The sequence below is a fragment of the Lepidochelys kempii genome, chromosome 9 (assembly GCF_965140285.1).
Source record: "Lepidochelys kempii isolate rLepKem1 chromosome 9, rLepKem1.hap1, whole genome shotgun sequence".
Lineage (NCBI taxonomy): Eukaryota > Metazoa > Chordata > Testudines > Cheloniidae > Lepidochelys > Lepidochelys kempii.
In genome coordinates this window covers 24,702,978-24,724,299 of record NC_136388.1, presented here as the reverse complement: position 1 = coordinate 24,724,299, position 21,322 = coordinate 24,702,978, and the positions used below count along the sequence as shown (strand labels likewise).

General features: G+C 40.4%; 1 protein-coding gene across 3 annotated transcripts in view; it reads left to right on the top strand.

The window, feature by feature from the left end:
• The window catches only part of KCNAB1 (potassium voltage-gated channel subfamily A regulatory beta subunit 1), a 234,994-nt gene that overhangs the window by 141,952 nt on the left and 71,720 nt on the right, over positions 1 to 21,322 (top strand). For all 3 annotated transcript variants that reach the window (XM_073359609.1, XM_073359610.2, XM_073359611.2), the window contains exon 2: positions 4,892 to 4,935. In XM_073359609.1, coding sequence (XP_073215710.1) covers positions 4,892 to 4,935 — 44 coding nt within the window. The remainder of the gene's footprint in view (positions 1 to 4,891; positions 4,936 to 21,322) is intronic.

Here is a 21,322-nt window from a genome sequence, read left to right as displayed (position 1 = left end):
GAGTTTTTCCAGCACTGAACAAGTGTCACTAACATTCACTTGAGCAACAGAACAGCTTTGATAGAGTCTATGCTCATTAGCTTTTTCTCTTCACTCCAAACACTCTTCGAAGCCTTCATTCCACGAGGGTCTAGAGCTGGGTGAGTTACAGATTTTCAGTTCACCAACAATTTAAAAAAATGTTTTGGGTCAAACTAAAATAAAACTTGTTCTTAAATTTTGGCAAATTGAAAAGTGGAAAAGTTTGTTTTGGGTCAAATGAAATGTTTTGTTTCGATTTTGATCATTTGATAATGATTTTGATTTGTAAATAAAATTAAAGGAAGTTTTGAAACAAAATGTCATTATGAAGCAAAAGATCAAAACATTTTGTTTTGAAAAAGTCAGAATGAAATGTTTTAAATTTTTTCCGAATATTTTGTAGGTTTTGTTTTGTTTTGTTTTACCACAGCAACTTCGTGAAACCGTCATAAATTCACAAAATGTTTTGGTGTTGCCAAATCTGCAATTTTTGCCAGAAAAGTTTCAGATGAGAAACTGTGACCAACTCTAGGTCTCCACCTTCCCGCGTGGATAAAGGCAGGATCCGCTACTTTACAGCCCCCTCCTTCCTATCTCCAGACCTGCTTATAGGGATTAGGTGGAGCTGGAGGATGGGCATTGCCCTGTCTGTAATCTTGAAAGGACTATTGAGAAAACTCAACACAGCCTGACGCTATATTAAGTGTTGTGCTTAGCTCCTTAAAGGTGGAGTTTCCAGGGGTAATCACAGGCTGGAGATGGCAACAATGGAGTTGCATTGCAAGGGCGGCAGGGAAAACACTGTGCTGCAGGCCGAGTGAGATACCCTTTTGAGGCTCCCTGAGGTCAGTGTAGAGGGTCTGTAGTGGGGCTGACCCCCTTGCTTCTTCTACAACACAGCAAACCTGCAATCCCAATCAAAGAATTTGGAGGTGACCCCCCCCCCCACATGCACAGCTGTACACACATGGAGTTTCTTGCAGAAAGCAGTGACCAGGGCCCAAGTATAGACTTGAGGATTTGACCCATAGAAACTAAACTTTGCTCTAAGCAAGTGAGGAGGCTGTTCAGCCTGTTTTACTTTAAATAGCTCACTAACAGCTGCATAACTCAGGGTCATTGTTAAAAGGCTTCAGCTCTTGAAGGGCTCTTGAATGAAAGGTAGGTACGTGGTTAGCAAAATTATACCTTAACCTTGGCAACAACAAAAAATAATCCATGGATACAGTTCAGAATTTACAGATTAACGAAGGAGGGTATAATTAAAAGGGTGTTGTGGACTATGCTGATCGTTTCAAATCAGGATAAGGGTTTAATGTGGCATATTTCTTGGCCTCACAGATAATTTTCTTGTCTACAGTCCTATTCTGTTAAGGTTATTGTCTTTCTAGTATGTCCTCTCTTTGTGTGTAAACCCACACACTACTACAGATAAAACTGCACTCTTCCATTGCTCTTCCATTGCTCTTCAAAATCTGGGCTTTATTGGATAGTTGAATAAATATACTTGTTTTGATTTCCTGTGACACAATCCTTTGTTGATCATGTAGTTTACTTTAATTGTTATGATGGATATGTATATTTTGACAAGTGTGAAGATGGCTATGAAAAGTGAAGACACTTGGTTATGAGTAAGGGAAATACATTAATCAGTGTTTATAGACACATACATATAAATACAGGGTTTTATGTGTAATTTATATATAAATGTCTGTGTTAAAAGAACATTATTAAGGGTGATAGTCAAACGCAGAAGTTAGGAAATGCCAAAGTCATGGTTGCCCAGGAAACTTTAATTCGACCCTCTGGTATGCATGCATTAACAATCTTTAATTACGTGATCACATACTGTTTTTCCCACAGGAGGACTCCTGTCTCGTGCACGAGATGGTTTATGCTCACTTAAGTCTTGTCTGCATTGATGGTGGTGTGTAGGGTATGTGTAGCTACATACCCAGGGAAAAGCAGGCTGCATTCATGGTACAGTGTGTACCTATACGCGGCAGTGAAAGGCTCTGGCAGCAGGGAGGCACTGGAGAAACTGCCAAAGCCGTTTCCCTTCTGCCTCCCTCCACCAGGCCTTTGCTCACTGCTGAAATCTTTCCCTGCTGCCTCCCCCGCGGGGCCAGAGCCTTACTCACTGCCAGAGCCTTTTCCTGTGGTAGGGAAAGGCTCCGGCAGTGGTTAGACAGTCGAATGCTACACTGTTAAAAATAGTGTAAATGAGGATGGCACTGCTTCAGCATGTAGAGAGCCATGTAGGGTACATACCTACTGGGTTCAGGCATGTCTTTACTCGCCTAAGTAGTGCCTTGACATCTACACTGCTTTTTATACCCCTGCCTGGGGGGCAAGTAGCGTATGTTCTCTGTATGCCATCGTAAGTGTAGATGTGGCCTTAATGAGCAGCTATTCATTATTTTGTTTTCTCCTCATCATTCAATGTGTGGCAAATGCCTTATTTACTGCACTCAATTCAAACCCTATTCTGAATACAGAATTATTAATTTCTTCATGGGCTTTTCAGTGCTGCTCATTAGTATAATACTAAAGTGCTTCACTAGAGCTGGCTGGAAAACAGAAATTCCCTCATTGTGAAATGTTTTACATTTTAGAAAAAATCCTGAGGAAGATATCAATGCTGTTGAATCAGCATTTTCTCACAGAAAACTCTTTCAGAAAATTTTCAATCAGCTCTGTGCGTCACAATCATTAATGAATTTATTTTCACAATATCCTTGGTAGATGAGAGGGTGGTATTATCCCCATTTTGCAGATGGGGAGCCGAGGCATGGAGATTAAGGTCAAAAGTGTCCACTAACTTTAGGTGTCCAATTTCAGACAGTTAGGATCTGATTTTTTAGAATATTTAGCATTATATAGCACTTTATATATTCAAAGCACAACTCCCACTGACTTCAGCTGTGAGAGCTCACTGCTTCTGCAAATGAGACTGCGGGGTCTCAAGTCAGGCACCCAGAAAATGAGGAACACACAGTTAGTGATCACCGTGAAAAGTCTGGTTCATCTTTGAGTGCAGGTCCTACCGTGGGTACATATGCGCTCTGTGCACCCAGGACTAGAAATTTTTCAGTAGCAGTGTCCATTGCTCTGTGCCCACACCCTTTGCCTCCTTGTGCTCTCGAGCAAGGGCAGAAGGGTGTCCTGGACTGTCCACCCCTCCTGTTCCTTTCTAGCACTCGCAGTCTGTGATGGAACTGTTGTGTTTGTAGCTTCCAGCTTTAGCTCTTCTACCCGTAGCATATTGTAATCAGTTTATTCGTTTTAGTAGATAGTAGTTTTGCTTAAATCTAGTTGGTGGGGGTTGAGGAGGTCCCCACCTGTTGTTCCCCCACCATTTGAGTCATTTAGAATGCTCCAGATCCCAGGCTTCCAGTCCTGCCTGGCCTCCCCTTGGGTCTTCCTGGTGAGTGACCCACACAGAAAGCTGCCTGTATTGCTTCAGGGAATCACACATTCCACTGAAGCACGAGATCTGCTGCTCCTTTTCCCCTCACACTGGCCAGTCTCCGGAGTTTAGACTCCACGGGCATCTAATGGAGCTCTCTGTGAGGTGTCTGTCTGATCTGGGACCCTCCCCCCCCCTTCGTCTCGTTGGCCAGAGCCAGCACCAACACCTTCCATTCTTGAGCTTTGGACAGCTCACAAAGTGTGCAAGAGGTTCCAGCCTTTCATCTGGTCCACTCGTGTCCAAGTCAAGCTGGACAACATGACCACTGTTCATTATATAAACTCAGGGGGGAGAGCGAGGTCTGCCCCACGCCGCAGGGAAGTGATCAAGCTCTGGCATCAAGCTCAGATCATCCTCTCTGCAGTGCACCTACATGGGGTAATGAACTCCCTCGCAGGCAGCCTCAGCAGATGTTTTCATGGGGATTATGAGTGGGAGCTCCACTCATCAGTGATCCAGTGGATATTTTGTCAGTGGGGATTTCCCTTTCTGGGACCTCTATGCAACCCAAGGAAATGGGAAGTGCCCAGCTTATTGCTTTTGAAATGCTCCGGGGCACAACTTCCTAGTGCAATAGCCAGGCCTCTTGCTGTATGCCTTCCCTCCCATCCCCCTCATGCTTCACAACCTCTGAAAGATCAAGTGGGATAAGGCAACAGGGATTTTAATAGCACCATGGTGGCCGCAACAGGCTATCAACTTGGCCCAGAGGGTGGGTAAGCTCAAGGCCCTTATGGCGGACCTGCCTTTTACGATCTTCCACAGAGACAGAATATCCCCGAGATTGTACCCCAAGCCTATCCCCAAAGTTCCTTCTGACTTTCACTTGAACCTACCTGTAGGACACCCAAGTTTAAATTTTTGGCATAGTGTTATATTAAACTTTGTTTACTAATACCTGCTCTAAATTATAATTTGTACCATTTTTAAATTGAGAGAGAGAGAGAAAATACCCTGGGAGAGCTTTAGGGGTCACAGTACAGCTGTCATTAATCAAACCACTGCTTTTGCTCCATTTCAGCAACACTGACATGGATAGAATAGAAAAAAAACAACTTTCAATGTAAAGCAGTAATGGAAATTTAAAATAGTTTCACACACTTCATCATCCATCCGGTAAGCTGTTTTACAAACAACAAGTCTAAATCTACCTAGCCAGAAAACTCCCCATTCCAAAATGACCACATTTCTAATATTATCCCAGCCAAGAATTTAGTTTTATTTTTATGGGGGCATGAATTGATGTTTGAGGTGAGGATGTTTCGGCTGGAAAACAATTTGTTTAAACAAAACTAGATGTCAGTATTCTCAGTCTGCTATTTTCCTTCTTGAAGTATTGCGTGTGTTCCAATGGGATCTGATACTACTCTCTTTAAATCATTTTCTTGTTTGTTCTAGAAATCTTGGGAAATCTGGACTAAGAGTTTCATGCCTGGGCCTTGGTAAGTATGTTTAAATTATTATATATAATATTCCGTCTTGACTTCAGTTGGAGTTATGCCCAGTTATACCAGTGCAAAATTTGAACCGACATTTATAAGTGTTCACAGAGTGACTCTTGCATGGGAGTATGAATTCCTGGTTACCTTAAACATTTGGGATGAGCTTCCCCTGACAGGAGGAGGTTGCAACACACTCATTAAGTGTGATGTGTCCCTTCTCTGGTGGCTGGCTCACCAAGAAGATGAGCCTAATATAGCTTTCAGTTAATGGAGTTACTCTTGTAGGTCAGGCAGTAGAAATCTGTTCTTTTGGTGCTGAAGGTACAAGGTACAATCTCTGCATATGACTCATGGTGAGAGTGATTACATATAATATAACATATTGGGAGAGATCCTCAGCTGATATAAATTGACTTCAACAGCACCTTAGGATCTGGCACACAATAAATTATGTTACGACTACTAAACTCTTCTATATCATTTTTCATCCATAAGATCTCAAAGTGGAGCTGTACCTATTTATATCCGCCGAGGCTCTAGCCCAATATGTTTTTATATTACATGTAAAAGATTTGTAATCACCACCACCATGGGTCATCTTCAGAGACCTCACGAAGGAGTTATCATTAATCCCTTTTACAGATGCAGAAACTGAGGCACTGCATTTTTATATATAATGTCTGTGCATATTTGCGCCTTTATTTAGTCTTGCAAAATGTATGTTTAGTTACATTTATATTACACCTGATTTGAAAAATGAAAAAACCCCACAAAGTTGTTAATTAATAAAGAAGTATTATACACATTCTGGTCCTGTAGGTATGGTAATGACAAAGGCTAATTCCCCACTATCTTGAATATTTTATCACTTAAACTAAAATTCTCCAATAAGAACATGTACAATGTTTTAGACTAATGTCTTGAGTCTTGCAAATATTATCTTTGACTTCCGTGAGACCACTCATGGGAATAATGCCAGCAGGATTTCATCCTAATATACTGACGGGAAAAAAATTAGGATCCAGGTTAGTTAACGAGTTCATATTCATTTTTCTAGCTGCAAGTACAGTTCTGTAGTGAGAAACTGAAGTACTAGATATCTGGAACAAGTGAGGACGACAGCACTGAGAGAGCACATGAGCACGTGCTCAGTTTTTGCTAGAGGTGTGTTGAATGAAGTATTAAATATGATTCCCTAGAAATCCAGCTCAGCTATAATGTTGGTCAAGGGTGAAAAAAGGTGTTAAAATGTAGTAACATGGATGAATGATTTATAACACAATAATGTAGGCGCATAATTTAAGAAAGTGTGTGTGAGAGAGAGAGAGAGCTCTGTATAGCTCCTTCCCATACAATGATTGTCATTCATTACGTTCTTTCCTTTCCCAGGATGCTACCAATATATGTCATAGCAGCATTTCAAACCATATTTCTGAAGTGATGGAATGTATGAATGAAAACCTATTTGTTTGTGTGATCTTCATTTCAACCTTAATTCTGGTATTTAGTAAATTAGAGTGCTTGACCTTGCAACCTTAACATTTTTTTAGCCTGGGTTGTTTGGGGTCTTTTTTGCATGTAATTATTTATATCGTTTCCAACCTGTGCCAGATGCTAGTTACTATCATGGTCTGTGCTCAGAAGGGAATCCTCAGCCCAATCTTCAAAGCCTCTGAGTGGTAATAAAATTACTTCGTGGTCTGTACTGCAACCCCAGAGCTCCAGTAGCTTGTATTCAGATTGTAATCCCCTTGACACAGGAGATCATAGCCAGACAATCTATGTAATTATGGAGCCCCCGTATTTAACTGTATCCAAAACCCTCTCTGTGGCTATGCAAACTGAGGCCCTCAAAGTGCAGAACTCTGTAGCTAGTTAGAGATTCAGCCTCCCTGCCTGACCTCAAATAAATCCCCCTCCCTGCCTCGCTCCATTTTACTACACCTCTTTCCATACAGCAGAACCACAACAGTCCTACTGCAGCGAGGGCCCTTTGTGACCTCAGATGAGAGGCCAAGGTGACTGGCCTTTCTATGTCCTGTTGCACTGCTTAGTCTGTTGCATCTCCACTCAAATATCTGTTGTAGCTGCTTGAGTTATACGCTGGATGTTGTGGTGAAGGGGATTAGGCCTGTTTGAGGATTGCTGGGAGAGCCATTGGGAACCAGATTTTCTGTCTTGTGGTAAATTTTGTTATTTAAAAAAAAATCATCTCAGAATGGAATGAAAACAACAAAGCAAAACAAAAACAATTAATTTTTTTTTTGGCTTGATCAAATTGTTTCATTTAGATTTGGACTTTATTTTCTATTATAAAATGTAAAATGTTTAAAAATTGAAATGAAAAGTAATTCTGAAATGGAAAATCAGCATGTTCCACTTCAGTTTTATCAGAATGCTTAGGTCTGTGTTTTGTAAATGAATTTTCAATGCAATCGACGGCTGTTTTGCTTTGGACACATCAGCATTTTCCAACCCAAAAAATCCCAAACATTCTGTCAGAATATTTCCAACCAATTTAGTCGCTGGATAGACAGTGTGTAGTACATATAACAACCTCTGCACCCTGGTGCTATCACTAAACCAATGCCATTAGGAGAGTTGGTGGCATTCAGTGAACTGTCCTTGGAAATGATGGGTCAACAGGACTAAACAGAACAGTATCAGTTTTGTTGGGCATCTGTGAAAATGCTGATTCTTGCTATGGTGATGTATGGTGTATGCTGCTTATAGAGGCTTTCATTCATTAAAAACATATGGAACTATAGAGACATTTAAATTTAAATAAGCTCTTTTATGAGGACAGCTGCATGGGACAAGTGTTCTGCTTTAGCTAATTTTGGGTTTTGAAAATGAAAAAAAGTGGCTGCCACTCTCGTATTGGACAAGAGGAATGTAAAAAGGGGCCGACTGGGCATGGATCCACAGACCTGGGCGAGTAAGTCAGTCGAGTAAGTGACGATCCATGTAGAGCCCCTGACATGAACTAGGCAGTAAAGAAAGTTTGAAGTTGACTGGGCAATTGTTGTTTGCTCTCAGGTTTGCAGACAGAAGCATTCTCCTGTCCTGTAGCACCTCTTCAGCTTCCATAACAGATAAATCAGATATCTTTGCCATGTCAAGTGTTAATTTAAATGACTTTTCTAAACAGTTTGTGTTGTGCTGGTCTCTAAGAGAGAAACTTATTTGCTTAAACTCACAACAGTATCAGAGTCTAGTTTAAGGTTTCCTAAAGTTTCCAAAGACCCAGTAATCTGCTCTCACAGTTTCTAAAATCTCACCAAGATAAAAGTATGCTTTATGCTGTACTGTAAAAAAGAAAAGGAAATAGAGAAAAACATGAGACAGAGCAGAGATAAAAGGAGGGAAACGATAAGGGAAATACATATTCCTTAATTATTCTGTAGTCTCTCTAAAGTCCTGGCTCCCCCACCTCACGCTCTCTCAAATGAATTGTCATGTATCACATGCTGGTAATGAATCAGCAGTGTCTATCTGGGGCCTGAGGCGTTTGGTAACATATATAACAGGTAAACAGCATGATATTTGTGAATAATCTCCATGGTTACTGCTCAAAAAGAGAAACAGTTAATCCATTAATCATCCCACACAAGCTTGGTACATGATCCATGCGTCTCATTCCCTCCACCCCAAGATCCTGAGTCGCTCTTCAGTTGTTTTGGTTGGCATGGAGCACGTATATGTACCACAAAATCCAGTACGTCTATAACTGAGTACCAGAGGAGAATTCTTTCACTGTAAGGGTTAGGGGTTAAAGAGCTCGTATAGTGGAAGAAGTAAGAGAGTCACGGGACTAAGTCTTGTTCAGTATTGGGTTTGGCTATTGTCTCAGTTTTTTAAATAGATGAATGCAAGGCCCAATTCAAAGCTCAAAAAAGGCATGATCGTTGAGGGTGCTTCAAAATCAAGTCTAAAGTGGATGAGCAACCACTCAAAGGCCATTTTGTGTAGCACTTACTTGGGTAAGTAGAATTACTCCCCTATGTCCATTCCACAGTATGCATCCAATGAAGTGAGCTGTAGCTCACGAAAGCTTATGCTCAAATAAATTGGTTAGTCTCTAAGTTGCCACAAGTACTCCTTTTCTTTTTGCGAATACAGACTAACACGGCTGTTACTCTGAAACCAGGTGGAAAAGGTCACCCTTTTGTCGTTGTGAATAGATGTTCAGAGAAAAATGTCACAGTTTCTGACTGTGGAAACTGCCTGTTGGGGTTTTCCTCAAACTTTTCCTAAAACTAACAAGATGACTGTGTTGGAAAGGCAAGCTATTACTTTTAAGAGTGTGTGTGTGTGGTGGGGGGTTTCTCCGGGTCCCGCTAGGAGGCTGTGCAGGGAAGCCTGCATGATCAGGGTCAGTCTGGAATGAGCCAACTTAAAGCAAGATGGGGTGAATTGTGCCTCACTGCCTTAGGGAACAGCCTCTTTTCGGGTTCTCTGCGTGCTGCTGTCCTGAATTGTAAGAAATGAAGCAAGTTTACGTTGCAACCTTCCAATAAGAGTATTTTAGTTTTTATCTAACTTCCCTTTCTGAGTACTGTGAACATAATGACTAGTCCAGCTTCCAAGGAAAGAAATAACTAGATAAACCTAACCATGTAACCATGGTAAAAAGAGGAATTAATTCAGCTCACCAAACGGTACAACAGAAACCTCTCACCACAGACAGTTTCCACAGCCAGAGAGATGTTTTGCCATGGAAGTCTATTCATGATGAGAAAAGGGTGACCTTTTTCTCCTGAAATGATCCCAGGTCACATCTATGATTTTGACTTTGGGTAAGATTTTGCAAATTAAGGTGATACTGGTAAAAATGACATAATTTGACTCTGGGATCAAATTTGCAGTGAAACTATTCAGTTTTGCACGCAAATGCACATAAAGCAAAAACAAGCCCATTTGCTGACCTTCCAGCACCAGTGTGCACTGACCAAATGCCACGGCTGATCCATCTGCAAAATGTGTTTCATGGCATTTACTTTAGTTTGAGAGAGTTGGGAGGGGCTAAAAAGGCAAATATCCTGGTTGTCTTGCTTGCACAGGGCCAAATTCTGGCATTTAGCCAATAGCCTGTGTTCTGAAAGGTGAGCTGTGCAGTCACTAAATTGTGCATTGCCCCGAGGCAGTCTCCATTTACCAATGTGCTTCCATAAAAATGAGTCACAATTTGGTCCATAAGTAGTTCCAGAGATAAGATGGAAACAGAATCAACCCATTTTACATGATGAATGCTCTGCTGGACTGATGCTGGAGGTTTCCAGAATAACTTCTAACTAACAAAGAAAAAATTATTATTATTTCTCTTCTTGAAATCTATTTGTATTTCTGGGTCACTGAAGCTGTTCAGTAAGACTTCTGGTTACCTACACTGTCACTGATCGATGAACTCCAGGATATCTTCAATGAACCAGAAGTTCCAATTTATCTCTGAGGGGAAGTAAAACTTTTGTTTTAAGCTACTTGTCCCTCATCTCATGAGGGTGGCACTGAGCACATAACTCTCAGGTGGACTCAGCTTTCATTTAACTTTTGTAGGTCCTCTTTAATGGCATGATTTTCCTGCTTCCCTAGTTTTTCTCCCCCAAATTTAAGTTTTCATTGAACCTGAAAAACTTTTATACATAAAAACAAAACAACTTGGAGTACATCCTAGCCCTTGGTTGATGGAAAATACACAAAGAATGATTTAAATGTAGCGAATCAAAGGGCTTGCCTGCATGTGGAGTTATTCCTGATTAACTATTCCTGGTTAACTTTGTCTGTGAATACTCCAATTCTGGAATAAGAGCGCTTTATTCTGAATTAGTTTAATCCACTTTGGAAATAAACTGATAATTCAGAATAAGGCACTCTTATTCTGGAATAAGAGCATGGACATATAGAGTTAATCAAGAATAGTTATCCTGTTTTAAATTTACACCTACCTTAATACAAAATAACTTCCCTGTGTAGGCAAGCACAAAGATAGGGTCACCACTCATCAACTGTCTTTAAGGTTTCAAAACAGAAAAAAGATCTTATCTATTAGTAGATATAATGCAGTCCCAGAAAATAGATGATTCTTTAATGAATGCTGGTACCAGGAGACAAGGTCAGAGGTGACATTGCAGCCAAGGGTCTTCTTTAGTCTTCTTTTAACAAGGTTAGTTAAAATGAGTTAGTTAAAAGGTTAGTTTTTTGGTTTTGTTTTGTTTTTTACAATGCCCTAATGTGCTTCAAATTGTATCCTTAAACATCTTCAACATTCCTAGACTTTCCTTCCATTTTAAATTGCTCTCCATCCCCACCCCGATTTTTAGGGCCAATTTCTGCTTAGTTACAGTACTCTGGTGCAAATCTGGAATTACTCCATTGACTTCAGTGGAAATACTCAAATTTACACAGGTTTAATGGGGACCAGAATTTGGTCACATGGGCCAGATCCTGCCAGCTCTTACTTATGTGATTAGTCCTTACTCATGCCTACAGTCCAATGAAGTCAAGTGGGTAAAGACTATGCTGATGAGTAAATTTTGCAGGATTGGGCCGTTTTTTGGTAAGTGCCTGATTGATGCAGTGTTAGTTTCTTTCATGGTGTTATGAGGGCAATTTTCAAATGGTGGAGCTTACTTTAAGTATGACTTTCTTCTACTGAAGGAAGCAGAAGGAAATGTAGAGAAAAGAGGGAGATACTCAAAGAGGTTAATTGTTTAAAAAGAAGTGATCATAAATGAAGCGGGGGGAGGGATAGCTCCCTTTTATGGACACCCAGCCAGCCAGTTAGCTATAAAGTCCTTCTTGGTAGCTGTTCTCTACTTGCTTTACCTGTAAAGGGTTAAAAAAGTCCAGTAAAAGGAAGGGAGTGGGCACCTGACCAAAAGAGCCAATGGGAAGGCTAGAACTTTTTAAAATTGGGAAAAAAGCTTTCCGTTTGTGTGCTGTTGTTGTTCTCCTGGAAAGAGGGGAACAGGGAGTAGTTATGCTGTGAGAAGCTGAAGGCCAGATACGAAAATCATCAGATCATATCTAGAATTACTTATTTAACAACCCAGGTACGTAAGTAGATCAGGAATGTTTAGAAAGACGCGATTAGGTTTATTTCTGTTTATTTCTTACTGGCTTGTGGACTCCTCTGTGCTAACCCCAAATGCTTTTTGTTTTGCTTATAACCTTTAAGTTGGACCTCAAGAAGGTTATTCTTGATGTTTAATTTTTGTAAGTGGGTTTTTTAAATCTAGCAAAAGCCTAAGTTCCAGATGTATTTTTTTCTTTTTCTTTTTAATAAAATTTACCTTTTTTAAGAACAGGATTGGATTTTTGGTGTCCTAAGAGGTTTGTGCACATGTTGTTTAATTAGCTGTGGACAACAGCTAATTCCCTTTGTTTTCTTTCTCTGTTCTTCCCTGGAGAGGGGGTGAAAGGGTACCCCACAGGAAGGAACTTCCAAGTATGCCTTCCTGAGTTTCAAGGGGTTTTGCATTTGTGTGATGGCAGCATCTACCCATCCAAGGTCAGAGAGAAGCTGTAACCTTGAGAGTTTAATATAAGCCTGGAGTGGCCAGTATTAATTTTCAGAATCCTTGCAGGCCCTCACCTTCTGCACTTGAAGTGCCAGCGTGGGGAATCAGCCTTGACAGAAGTAAAGTAGTTTTTTTATTTATTTTATTTTTTTCTCCAGTATTTTCTTTCTTAGAAACAGGGCTGTTCACTGAGGTTGTAAATCATCCTTAACCTGACATGCATTGTTTGAAACACCAAATGAGCATTTTATTTTCTGTTGGGAGCAATGTTAATAACATAACCTGTAGCATTGTGCTTCAGTGCTTATAATATCCCAAGCCAGCTTTTGTGCAGTTTGTACTTCACAACAAACACTGTTTCCTTCCTGGGATGCAGTGAGTGGGATATGTGCACTTCTCTGACAGCACAGAGGTGAAACTCGTTGCATTGTGTGTTATCAATGCCAAAGCATCCTACAGCTGTTCACATGGAATTAATTCTTCAGGATTCCAGAAATAATTAATGGCTTTGTATGCCCCTGCTGCACAACTTGCAAAACTGGTGGTCATGCCACTCAGGAAAGGAACAGATTGCATATGTACAGTTCACAAAATGCTGTCAAACTTGCTGCTGCAGGCATCACCTCTTCCCAATGTTATGGGGGCCTCATTACTTCAGGAACAGCTAGTGTGATCATTATTGCTCATTTTCTAGTGGTGTGTGCTATGGAGTAAGTGCTGCTTTGAACTAACTGAGAGCTGATAGTAGCTTGAGATTCCCCCAAGAATCAGGGAGCATCAGACCAGGTAGAAACTGGTATAGCTGGACCATCTTTAATAACAGTTCTCAAACTCAGTTTGATGGATAGGGTAGATGGGGGCTGTTATTTATTGGAAAGAGAGCACAGCTGTTCAGCATCTGTGCCTAACTTTAAGTAACTGCAGGCTTCCCATATTCAGGGGGTGGCCTTGCAGCCATAGTGAGTACATAAAAGGAATGTACTGTTCCCAAAAACTGCAAAAAGAGGTGCCTAAAATCAGTCTCCTACATCTTTCCTTCCGGTCCTAAATAAGGCTTTGTCTACACTACAGACCACTACAGACCTGCACTGCTGTAAGATCTCCCATGTAGCCACTCTATGCTGGCAGGAGACAGCTCTTCTGCCAGCATAATTAAACCATCCCAGTGAGCAGCGGTAGCTATGTTGGCGGGAGATGTCCACACTAGCGCTTTTGTTGGTGAAACTTATGTCGCTCAGGGATGTGGTTTTCTCACACTCCTAACCGACAAAAGTTTGACTGACAAAAGTGCTAGTGTAGACAAAGCCTAAGTGACCTGATTTTTCAAAGGTGCGGAACAACCAGCAGGAAGCATGTTTGAAAATCAGGTTACTTACTTGGTGCCCAAACATGAATTTTGGAGCTTTAGGCTCCGATTAAGGAAGCACAGAATTTTCCCATTATGTCTAATATTTGGAAAGTTATCTCATCTAACAAAAATGTGTGTTCTGTTTACCAGGAGTTAATTTTCATTACTCTCATTCCCCTTCCTTAGTCCGTCGGTTTTCTCTCTGCCTGAGTCAGAGCAAATATTGATTTAATTTCACATTAATAACAATGAAGATGCTGGGGGAAGTTTTCAATAGCCCAAATGGTGGGTAAGTTCCCACTGACATGCAATGGGAATTAGGCGTTAGGTTTCAGAGTAACAGCCGTGTTAGTCTGTATTCGCAAAAAGAAAAGGAGTACTTGTGGCACCTTAGAGACTAACCAATTTATTTGAGCATGAGCTTTCGTGAGCTACATCCGATGAAGTGAGCTGTAGCTCATGAAAGCTCATGCTCAAATAAATTGGTTAGTGGGAGTTAGGCATCTGAACACCATTTATGCCTTTAAAAATCTCCACTGCTGCAACTATGATAAAAAAATTTATTGGGGCCAAATTTTAAAACTTTGATGTCTGTTAGGCACCTAAATCCATGTTAGTCATGTGGATATCAGAGACCAGCTGAAGTCAATTGGAGCTTCATAAGCTCTAAAAATCAGGCCATATAGATAGGTACCTATGTTTGTGCTGTGGCACCTATCTTTAGGGACCTGTGTTTGAAAATGTGGCCGGTAGGCTCCTTAAAATAAAGTGCAGCAAATAAGCACTTCTCCTTTTGCTTACATGCATTTTGATTCTTGAAGGCTATTAGCTCAGCTTACAAATTCTTTAAGTTAATTCTTTTATCTTTTGCCCAGCATTTAATTTCCATTTGTGACTTTTTCATCCGTTGTTTGTTTCCCCAGTCACCTCTTTGCTCCCTTATTTACATGCATTGCACTGTGAAACCTTTTTTCAACTTTGTCCAATTAATCAGCTGGGGTGCACTTATTTAACACATACCACTCAGAGAGGGAAGTTACTTAAGTTTGGTATTTGCTTTCATTGCTCAAGGATTTGTGCATGCTGTTTGAATACAGTATGCCTGTCCAGGGATATTTTGTTTATGAGCATTGTTCATCTTTAAAAAAATACACTGTCAAAGCACTGTATAGAATTTAAAAAATATTTTATCTCACTGTTCAGAATAACCCTTCGAAGCTTGGAACCGATCTTCCTTTCCTAAGCAATGTAGTTTTTCCTCCATCACATTTCTAGTTTGCTATTGTGAGGTTGCTTGTGAATATTAGGTTGCTGGAACAGATTGTACATATAGCAGTAAAACAATATTGAAGTATTGGTTTTGGGAAAACAATTTCTCTAGAATAGATAAAGGTTTCCTTGAGCTTTGCAAAGGGAAAGAGAGAGTCCCCAGTGGTGACATTTGGAATCAGGAAATGCGGAGGTGGATTCAGGACTGGATTTCAAGCCCCCAAAATTCAGGGGCCTTTTGGATCTGGGGTTCTTGTATAGGCTCATATCAACTCTTTAACTAGAGAAGGGTCCATGCCATGAAGTCTGGATCTGGAACTTTTCCCAAGTTTGAAAATATTCTGAGCCTGGTCCAATTATGAGCTCACGTTGCAAACTTCAGATCTGGATTCATTTCAGACATCCTCAAAGACTGAGGGGGTTGAATCAGAGGCTGCAGTGTGGGCCTGTCCCTACTGCCTAGTTTAGTTCCTAATAAGCATGTGTGCTGTTTTAATGTTTGTAAATGCACCTAGAGATAGTGTAGCAGATACATCTTACACATCAGAAAAATAAATAATAAAGACAAATGAATGACTATTTATATTATAGCACCCAAAGAGACCACTCGTCTGAGGTCCCCATTGAGTTAAGTGTTGTGCGAACACACAGGGAGATATGATCCCTGCCTTACAATCCAAGGCCTGAGAACTGTGTGGCCAGAACCCTGGGCCCGCAAGGCATCCCATTGCACCCCTGTGGTTCTCCTTGCAGGAATGGAGCCTATGAAGATAAGCAACATAGACAAGGCAGAGTAGAGGAATGCAGAAAAATATATATGCAAATTTTAAAAACAGAAAGAGAGAAATTCTCCCCATCTTCCCCTTGAGCTAATATTATTTGGCTAAATTTGTGTATGCATCATGGCAAAGTGGGTCCTGAGAAATCTTTTGGAACTTTTGTTTAGATAGACAAGGATTAATTTTAAACCAAGAATTGTAGTATTAATTCTGATTAGATTTTATTGGAAAGCTAGCTGTGGAACTGGAGTATTAGAGCAAGCACATATTATCATATCTGCACTGCAGTACTGTGAATTTACCCTAGAGCAATTGTTCCTTTCTAAAGTAAACAACAAAGAGAGACTGTGCCAGTCATGTTAGTGCAGATGAAACATTTCCAGCATTCATGCTAATCTCCATATGTCTAAACGTTTGAGTTTTTTCTTTCTTTCCTCAGTGGGGTACGATTTATAGTACAGAATCATGGTTATCTATATTTAGAAGAGAATCTCTAATCCACAAAATATATAAATAAGTCTGTATGTGTATTTGAGACATACATGCATATCTCAACAGTAACGTACACTTAGACTGTAGTGGTATAAAGATTAGTTAGAAGGACACTCGACATTTGTCGTATAGTTTTTGAAAAAATTTAACTCAGTTATAATAGGTTTCAGAGTAACAGCCGTGTTAGTCTGTATTCGCAAAAAGAAAAGGAGTACTTGTGGCACCTTAGAGACTAACCAATTTATTTGAGCATGACCTTTCATGAGCTACAGCTCACTTCATCGGATGCATACCGTGGAAACTGCAGAAGACATTATATACACAGAGACCATGAAACAATACCTCCTCCCATCCCACTGTCCTGCTGGTAATAGCTTATCTAAAGTGATTATCAAGTTGGGCCATTTCCAGGTTTTCACAAATCCAGGTTTTCTCACCCTCCGCCCCCCCCCTCCCCCCAAACTCACTCTCCTGCTGGTAATAGCCCATCCAAAGTGACCACTCTCTTCACAATGTGTATGATAATCAAGGTGGGCCATTTCCTGCACAAATCCAGGTTCTCTCACCCCCCTCCAAAAACCACACACACAAACTCAGTCTCCTGCTGGTAATAGCTTATCCAAAGTGACCACTCTCCCTACAATGTACATGATAATCAAGGTGGGCCATTTCCAGCACAAATCCAGGTTTTCTCACCCCTCCACCCCCATACACACACAAACTCATTCTCCTGCTGGTAATAGCTCATCCAAAGTGACCACTCTCCCTACAATGTGCATGGTAATCAAGGTGGGCCATTTCCAGCACAAATCCAGGCTTTCTCTCCCCCCCAGAAACACACACACACACACACAAACTCACTCTCCTGCTGGCAATAGCTCATCCAAACTGACCACTCTTCAAGTTTAAATCCAAGTTAAACCAGAACATCTGGGGGGGGGAGGAAAAAACAAGAGGAAACAGGCTACCTTGCATAATGACTTAGCCACTCCCAGTCTCTATTTAAGCCTAAATTAATAGTATCCAATTTGCAAAAGAATTCCAGTTCAGCAGTTTCTCACTGGAGTCTGGATTTGAAGTTTTTTTGTTGTAAGATAGCGACCTTCATGTCTGTGATTGCGTGACCGGAGAGATTGAAGTGTTCTCCGACTGGTTTATGAATGTTATAATTCTTGACATCTGATTTGTGTCCATTTATTCTTTTACATAGAGACTGTCCAGTTTGACCAGTGTAAATGGCAGAGGGGCATTGCTGGCACATGATGGCATATATCACATTGGTGGATGTGCAGGTGAACGAGCCTCTGATAGTGTGGCTGATGTTATTAGGCCCTGTGATGGTGTCCCCTGAATAGATATGTGGGCACAGTTGGCAATGGGCTTTGTTGCAAGGATAGGTTCCTGGGTTAGTGGTTCTGTTGTGTGGTATGTGGTTGTTGGTGAGTATTTCCAGCAGGAGAGTGAGTTTGTGTGTGTGGTTTTTGGAGGGGGTGAGGGAGTGAGAGAACCTGGATTCGTGCAGGAAATGGCCCACCTCGATTATCCTACACATTGTGAAGAGAGTGGTCACTTTGGATGGGCTATTACCAGCAGGAGAGTGAGTTTGTGTGTGTGTGTGTTGGGGGGGGGGGGCGGCGGAGGGTGAGAAAACCTGGATTTGTGCTGGAAATGGCCTAACCTGATGATCACTTTAGATAAGCTATTACCAGCAGGACAGTGGGGTGGGAGGAGGTATTGTTTCATGGTCTCTGTGTGTATATAATGTCTTCTGCAGTTTCCACGGTATGCATCCGATGAAGTGAGCTGTAGCTCACGAAAGCTCATGCTCAAATAAATTGGTTAGTCTCTAAGGTGCCACAAGTACTCCTTTTCAGTTATAATAATAACCTATCTGAAGCTTTGAAATTGAAGTCTGTTTCCATTTGGATTTTTCCCCTGCATAACAGATGCATTGGGTTGCCCACAAATTAATAAATCTTATTTTCTTTTTTAACTTTATTGTTATTTGGGATCAAATCCCTACTGTGATAAGCACTGTACAAACACAGTAAGAGACCGTCCCTTTTCTGAAGTGTAGTATAACTGGACAAGCAGGCAAAGGAGAAAGTAAGTATTAATATCCCTGTTTTAAGAACTGAGGCACAGAGAAGTAAGTGACTTGCCCATGGTCACACAGGAAATCTGAGGCAAAGCTGGGAACTGAATCCAGATCTTCTGAGCCCCAATCCAGCTACGCTAAACCCAGAATTAGAGGTGGCTGGCAATGGTCAGTGTATTCAGTGAAAATTTTTGAAAGAAATGAAAAAAACCCACCCAATTTTGGTTTTTCACAGAACTGGAAAACTTCAAAAACAAATTCAGAACAGAAAAATTTCAGCCTTCTCTACTCAAGGTCATTCTTCCAGTGTCATTTTCTTATCAAAAACCACATTGTTTGTTCTTGGGGTAAAAGAGCCTCTAAATTTATTTTTATGTTGAAGTTTCAAAGAGATACAAGAAAAAATATAAAAACAAATATAATATATATATAATGTATACACAATATAGCAGATGACATTTTAAGCTCATAGACCTGCCATGTGTAAGGGTTTTCAGACTTATGGGGTAGGAAGGGGTAATTTTAAATCATGCCAAGTAATTTTATTTTAAAAATTACTGAAATATTTAGTTTAGAGAAACAGGAAATGGGAGGACAGCTCTTACTGTTTCTCTTATTGCCAATTCAGGGATGTGACTCCCACTCTTTTAGTCAGAGAGGCTATCGTAGGGACTGTATGTTTAAAACCAAGCAAAATAATCACAATTATTAACTATGGCTATTTTGCTATTAAAAAAGGGAAAAGACAACATTAAACAAAAGAACACAAATGATATGCAATGCTTCTTTTCATTAAATATCTCCTGCATGTTTCTCCATGGAGTGTTTTTAACAGAGATTACCACTTGAATGAACTACATCTGGGGAGGCGTTCTTCGTGTGTTAAATTCAAACCAAAGTATACTGTTTCCCCAAATTATTGTGAATCCAGTTTTAGTATCTAATTAGATAATTAAACTGTTTATAGTTGGGCAAAATAATTTGTTTAAGGGCAGGTGAACCTTGTTGGTTATTATTAATAACCAGACAGTTTGTAATTGGGCAAAGTAAACAATCTTAACTAAATCCTATGAAAAGAAAGACAATATTTAAATGAGTTATTCAGAAGATGCCATTTAGGGAGCTGTCATAAGAACCGCCAATTAACAAATATTAAGAATCTTAAATCCTGTTAAATCCCATTATTTCTCTATTTACCAATATTCAGGCCCTGTCTCCTCTCCAGAAATAAATGGGTCTCACCATTTGGTGATTAACAGGAGAAACTGCTGGTATTTTAAATTACAACAGCATTTCTTTATACCAATAAAATCATTACAAGAGCTTTAAAATCTAATCCCTAATTAAGTAATTTAGTTAACTTGATCTCACTAATTCATGTTAAAGTCTTGGGGAAGTTTTCCTTGGGTTGGCTTCTTTTTGAGTTGTCTTAGCTGTCTTTGGTAGCTTTTTTGTAGAGAGATACAGGATGAGTTGCGGAGTGCTTGCTGTGTGAGCAGGGTAGCAGAGGGTGTGTGTGTGTGTGTGTGTATCTATCTATCTATATCTATATATAATGAGGGATGCTCACTTCAGAGTTTTATATGCTTCTCCTTCCTAATTTCATGAAATTTTAGGAGAAATCCCCTATTTTCGGCTTGGTTAGAATCAAAGTTGGTTGCTGCCATCCTTTTATTGGCTCCATGCCATGTTTTTAGGAACCTCTTCATCTTATGAATTATGTAGTTAGTTAATACATATGTACATTCTTTCTTGTCAGTTCTACTTCCTTTGTCTTCAGGACGGAGAGTTTCAGAACATCTTTAAATTTAGAGTTCTGAATCTTTCTTTCTATTCAGTCCAGTCCATTTCAGAGATTTCTTTAGTTTCATTGGAGTTTAACAAGAAATGAAGTTTGGCTTTCAAAAAATCCAAACACTCTTGTTCTTTTTATAAAGGTTTTTTGAGATCTCAACACAATGTTTTAAATTTGAATAATTCTTGGAGCGTCTTTAGCTTAAATAGTTAATAAAGAAGTTGTTGATTTTTGCTACAATTCTTTGGAGAGATGATTCTTGTCTTCCTGAACTGTATAAAGGAGTTGTTTGAGCACTGTCAGTAACTGATTAACTAATTCCCCATTAATATAAATATTCTACACTTCAAAGACTTCTTATATTGGTAATTAGTTCACTAAGATCATTAGACTCCATCCATGTTGGTACATAAAGCATTTTATCATTTACATGGCAAATTATATTAGATGGTTTGCATTTAGTTTAAATACTTGCAAATATGCCATTCCAAATGGTTTGCCATCTCAACATTTAAGAAATAAACACGGGTTTTCTACAGATCCTTCCCAGCTCCACGTTTTCTATAAGGTTTTAAAAACGCAAACAGAGGTTTTTCTTGCAAAAGGGTGAGGGCTGGGGGAGACCCACTTTACTTCTAGATTTTGTGATTTGATGAGGATCTTGGGTGTTACTTTTCTTTTGAAATCCTTTTGGCCACATTGTGTTTACCCAGCACAGTCTTTACAGTTAAGACTCCTATCAAATATTAAGGTTCACAGACTCTGTGGCACTTCCTCCTGGGGGACACAACAAGGTTATTGGGGGAGCAAGAGGATCTGATGGGCAGTGCTGAAGGGCCGGGGTCAGGAGGGGGCTGTGGCTGGCAGGGGAAGTGGATGGGCTCTGTGTAGGCAGTCTCAGCTTCTGGGCACACATTCCCTGCCTGTCTCACTCCCCTACTGCCACAGCTGCCAAGCGGCAGATACCCTAGTCTGTTGGGGAGGCCGGCAAGGGCTCTGCGAACAGCTGGCTGAAGGCTTCACCCAGAGTAGTGACCTGCTGGACAGAGCCCCCTCCTGACTGTGGCCCCAGGGCACAGAGCCCCA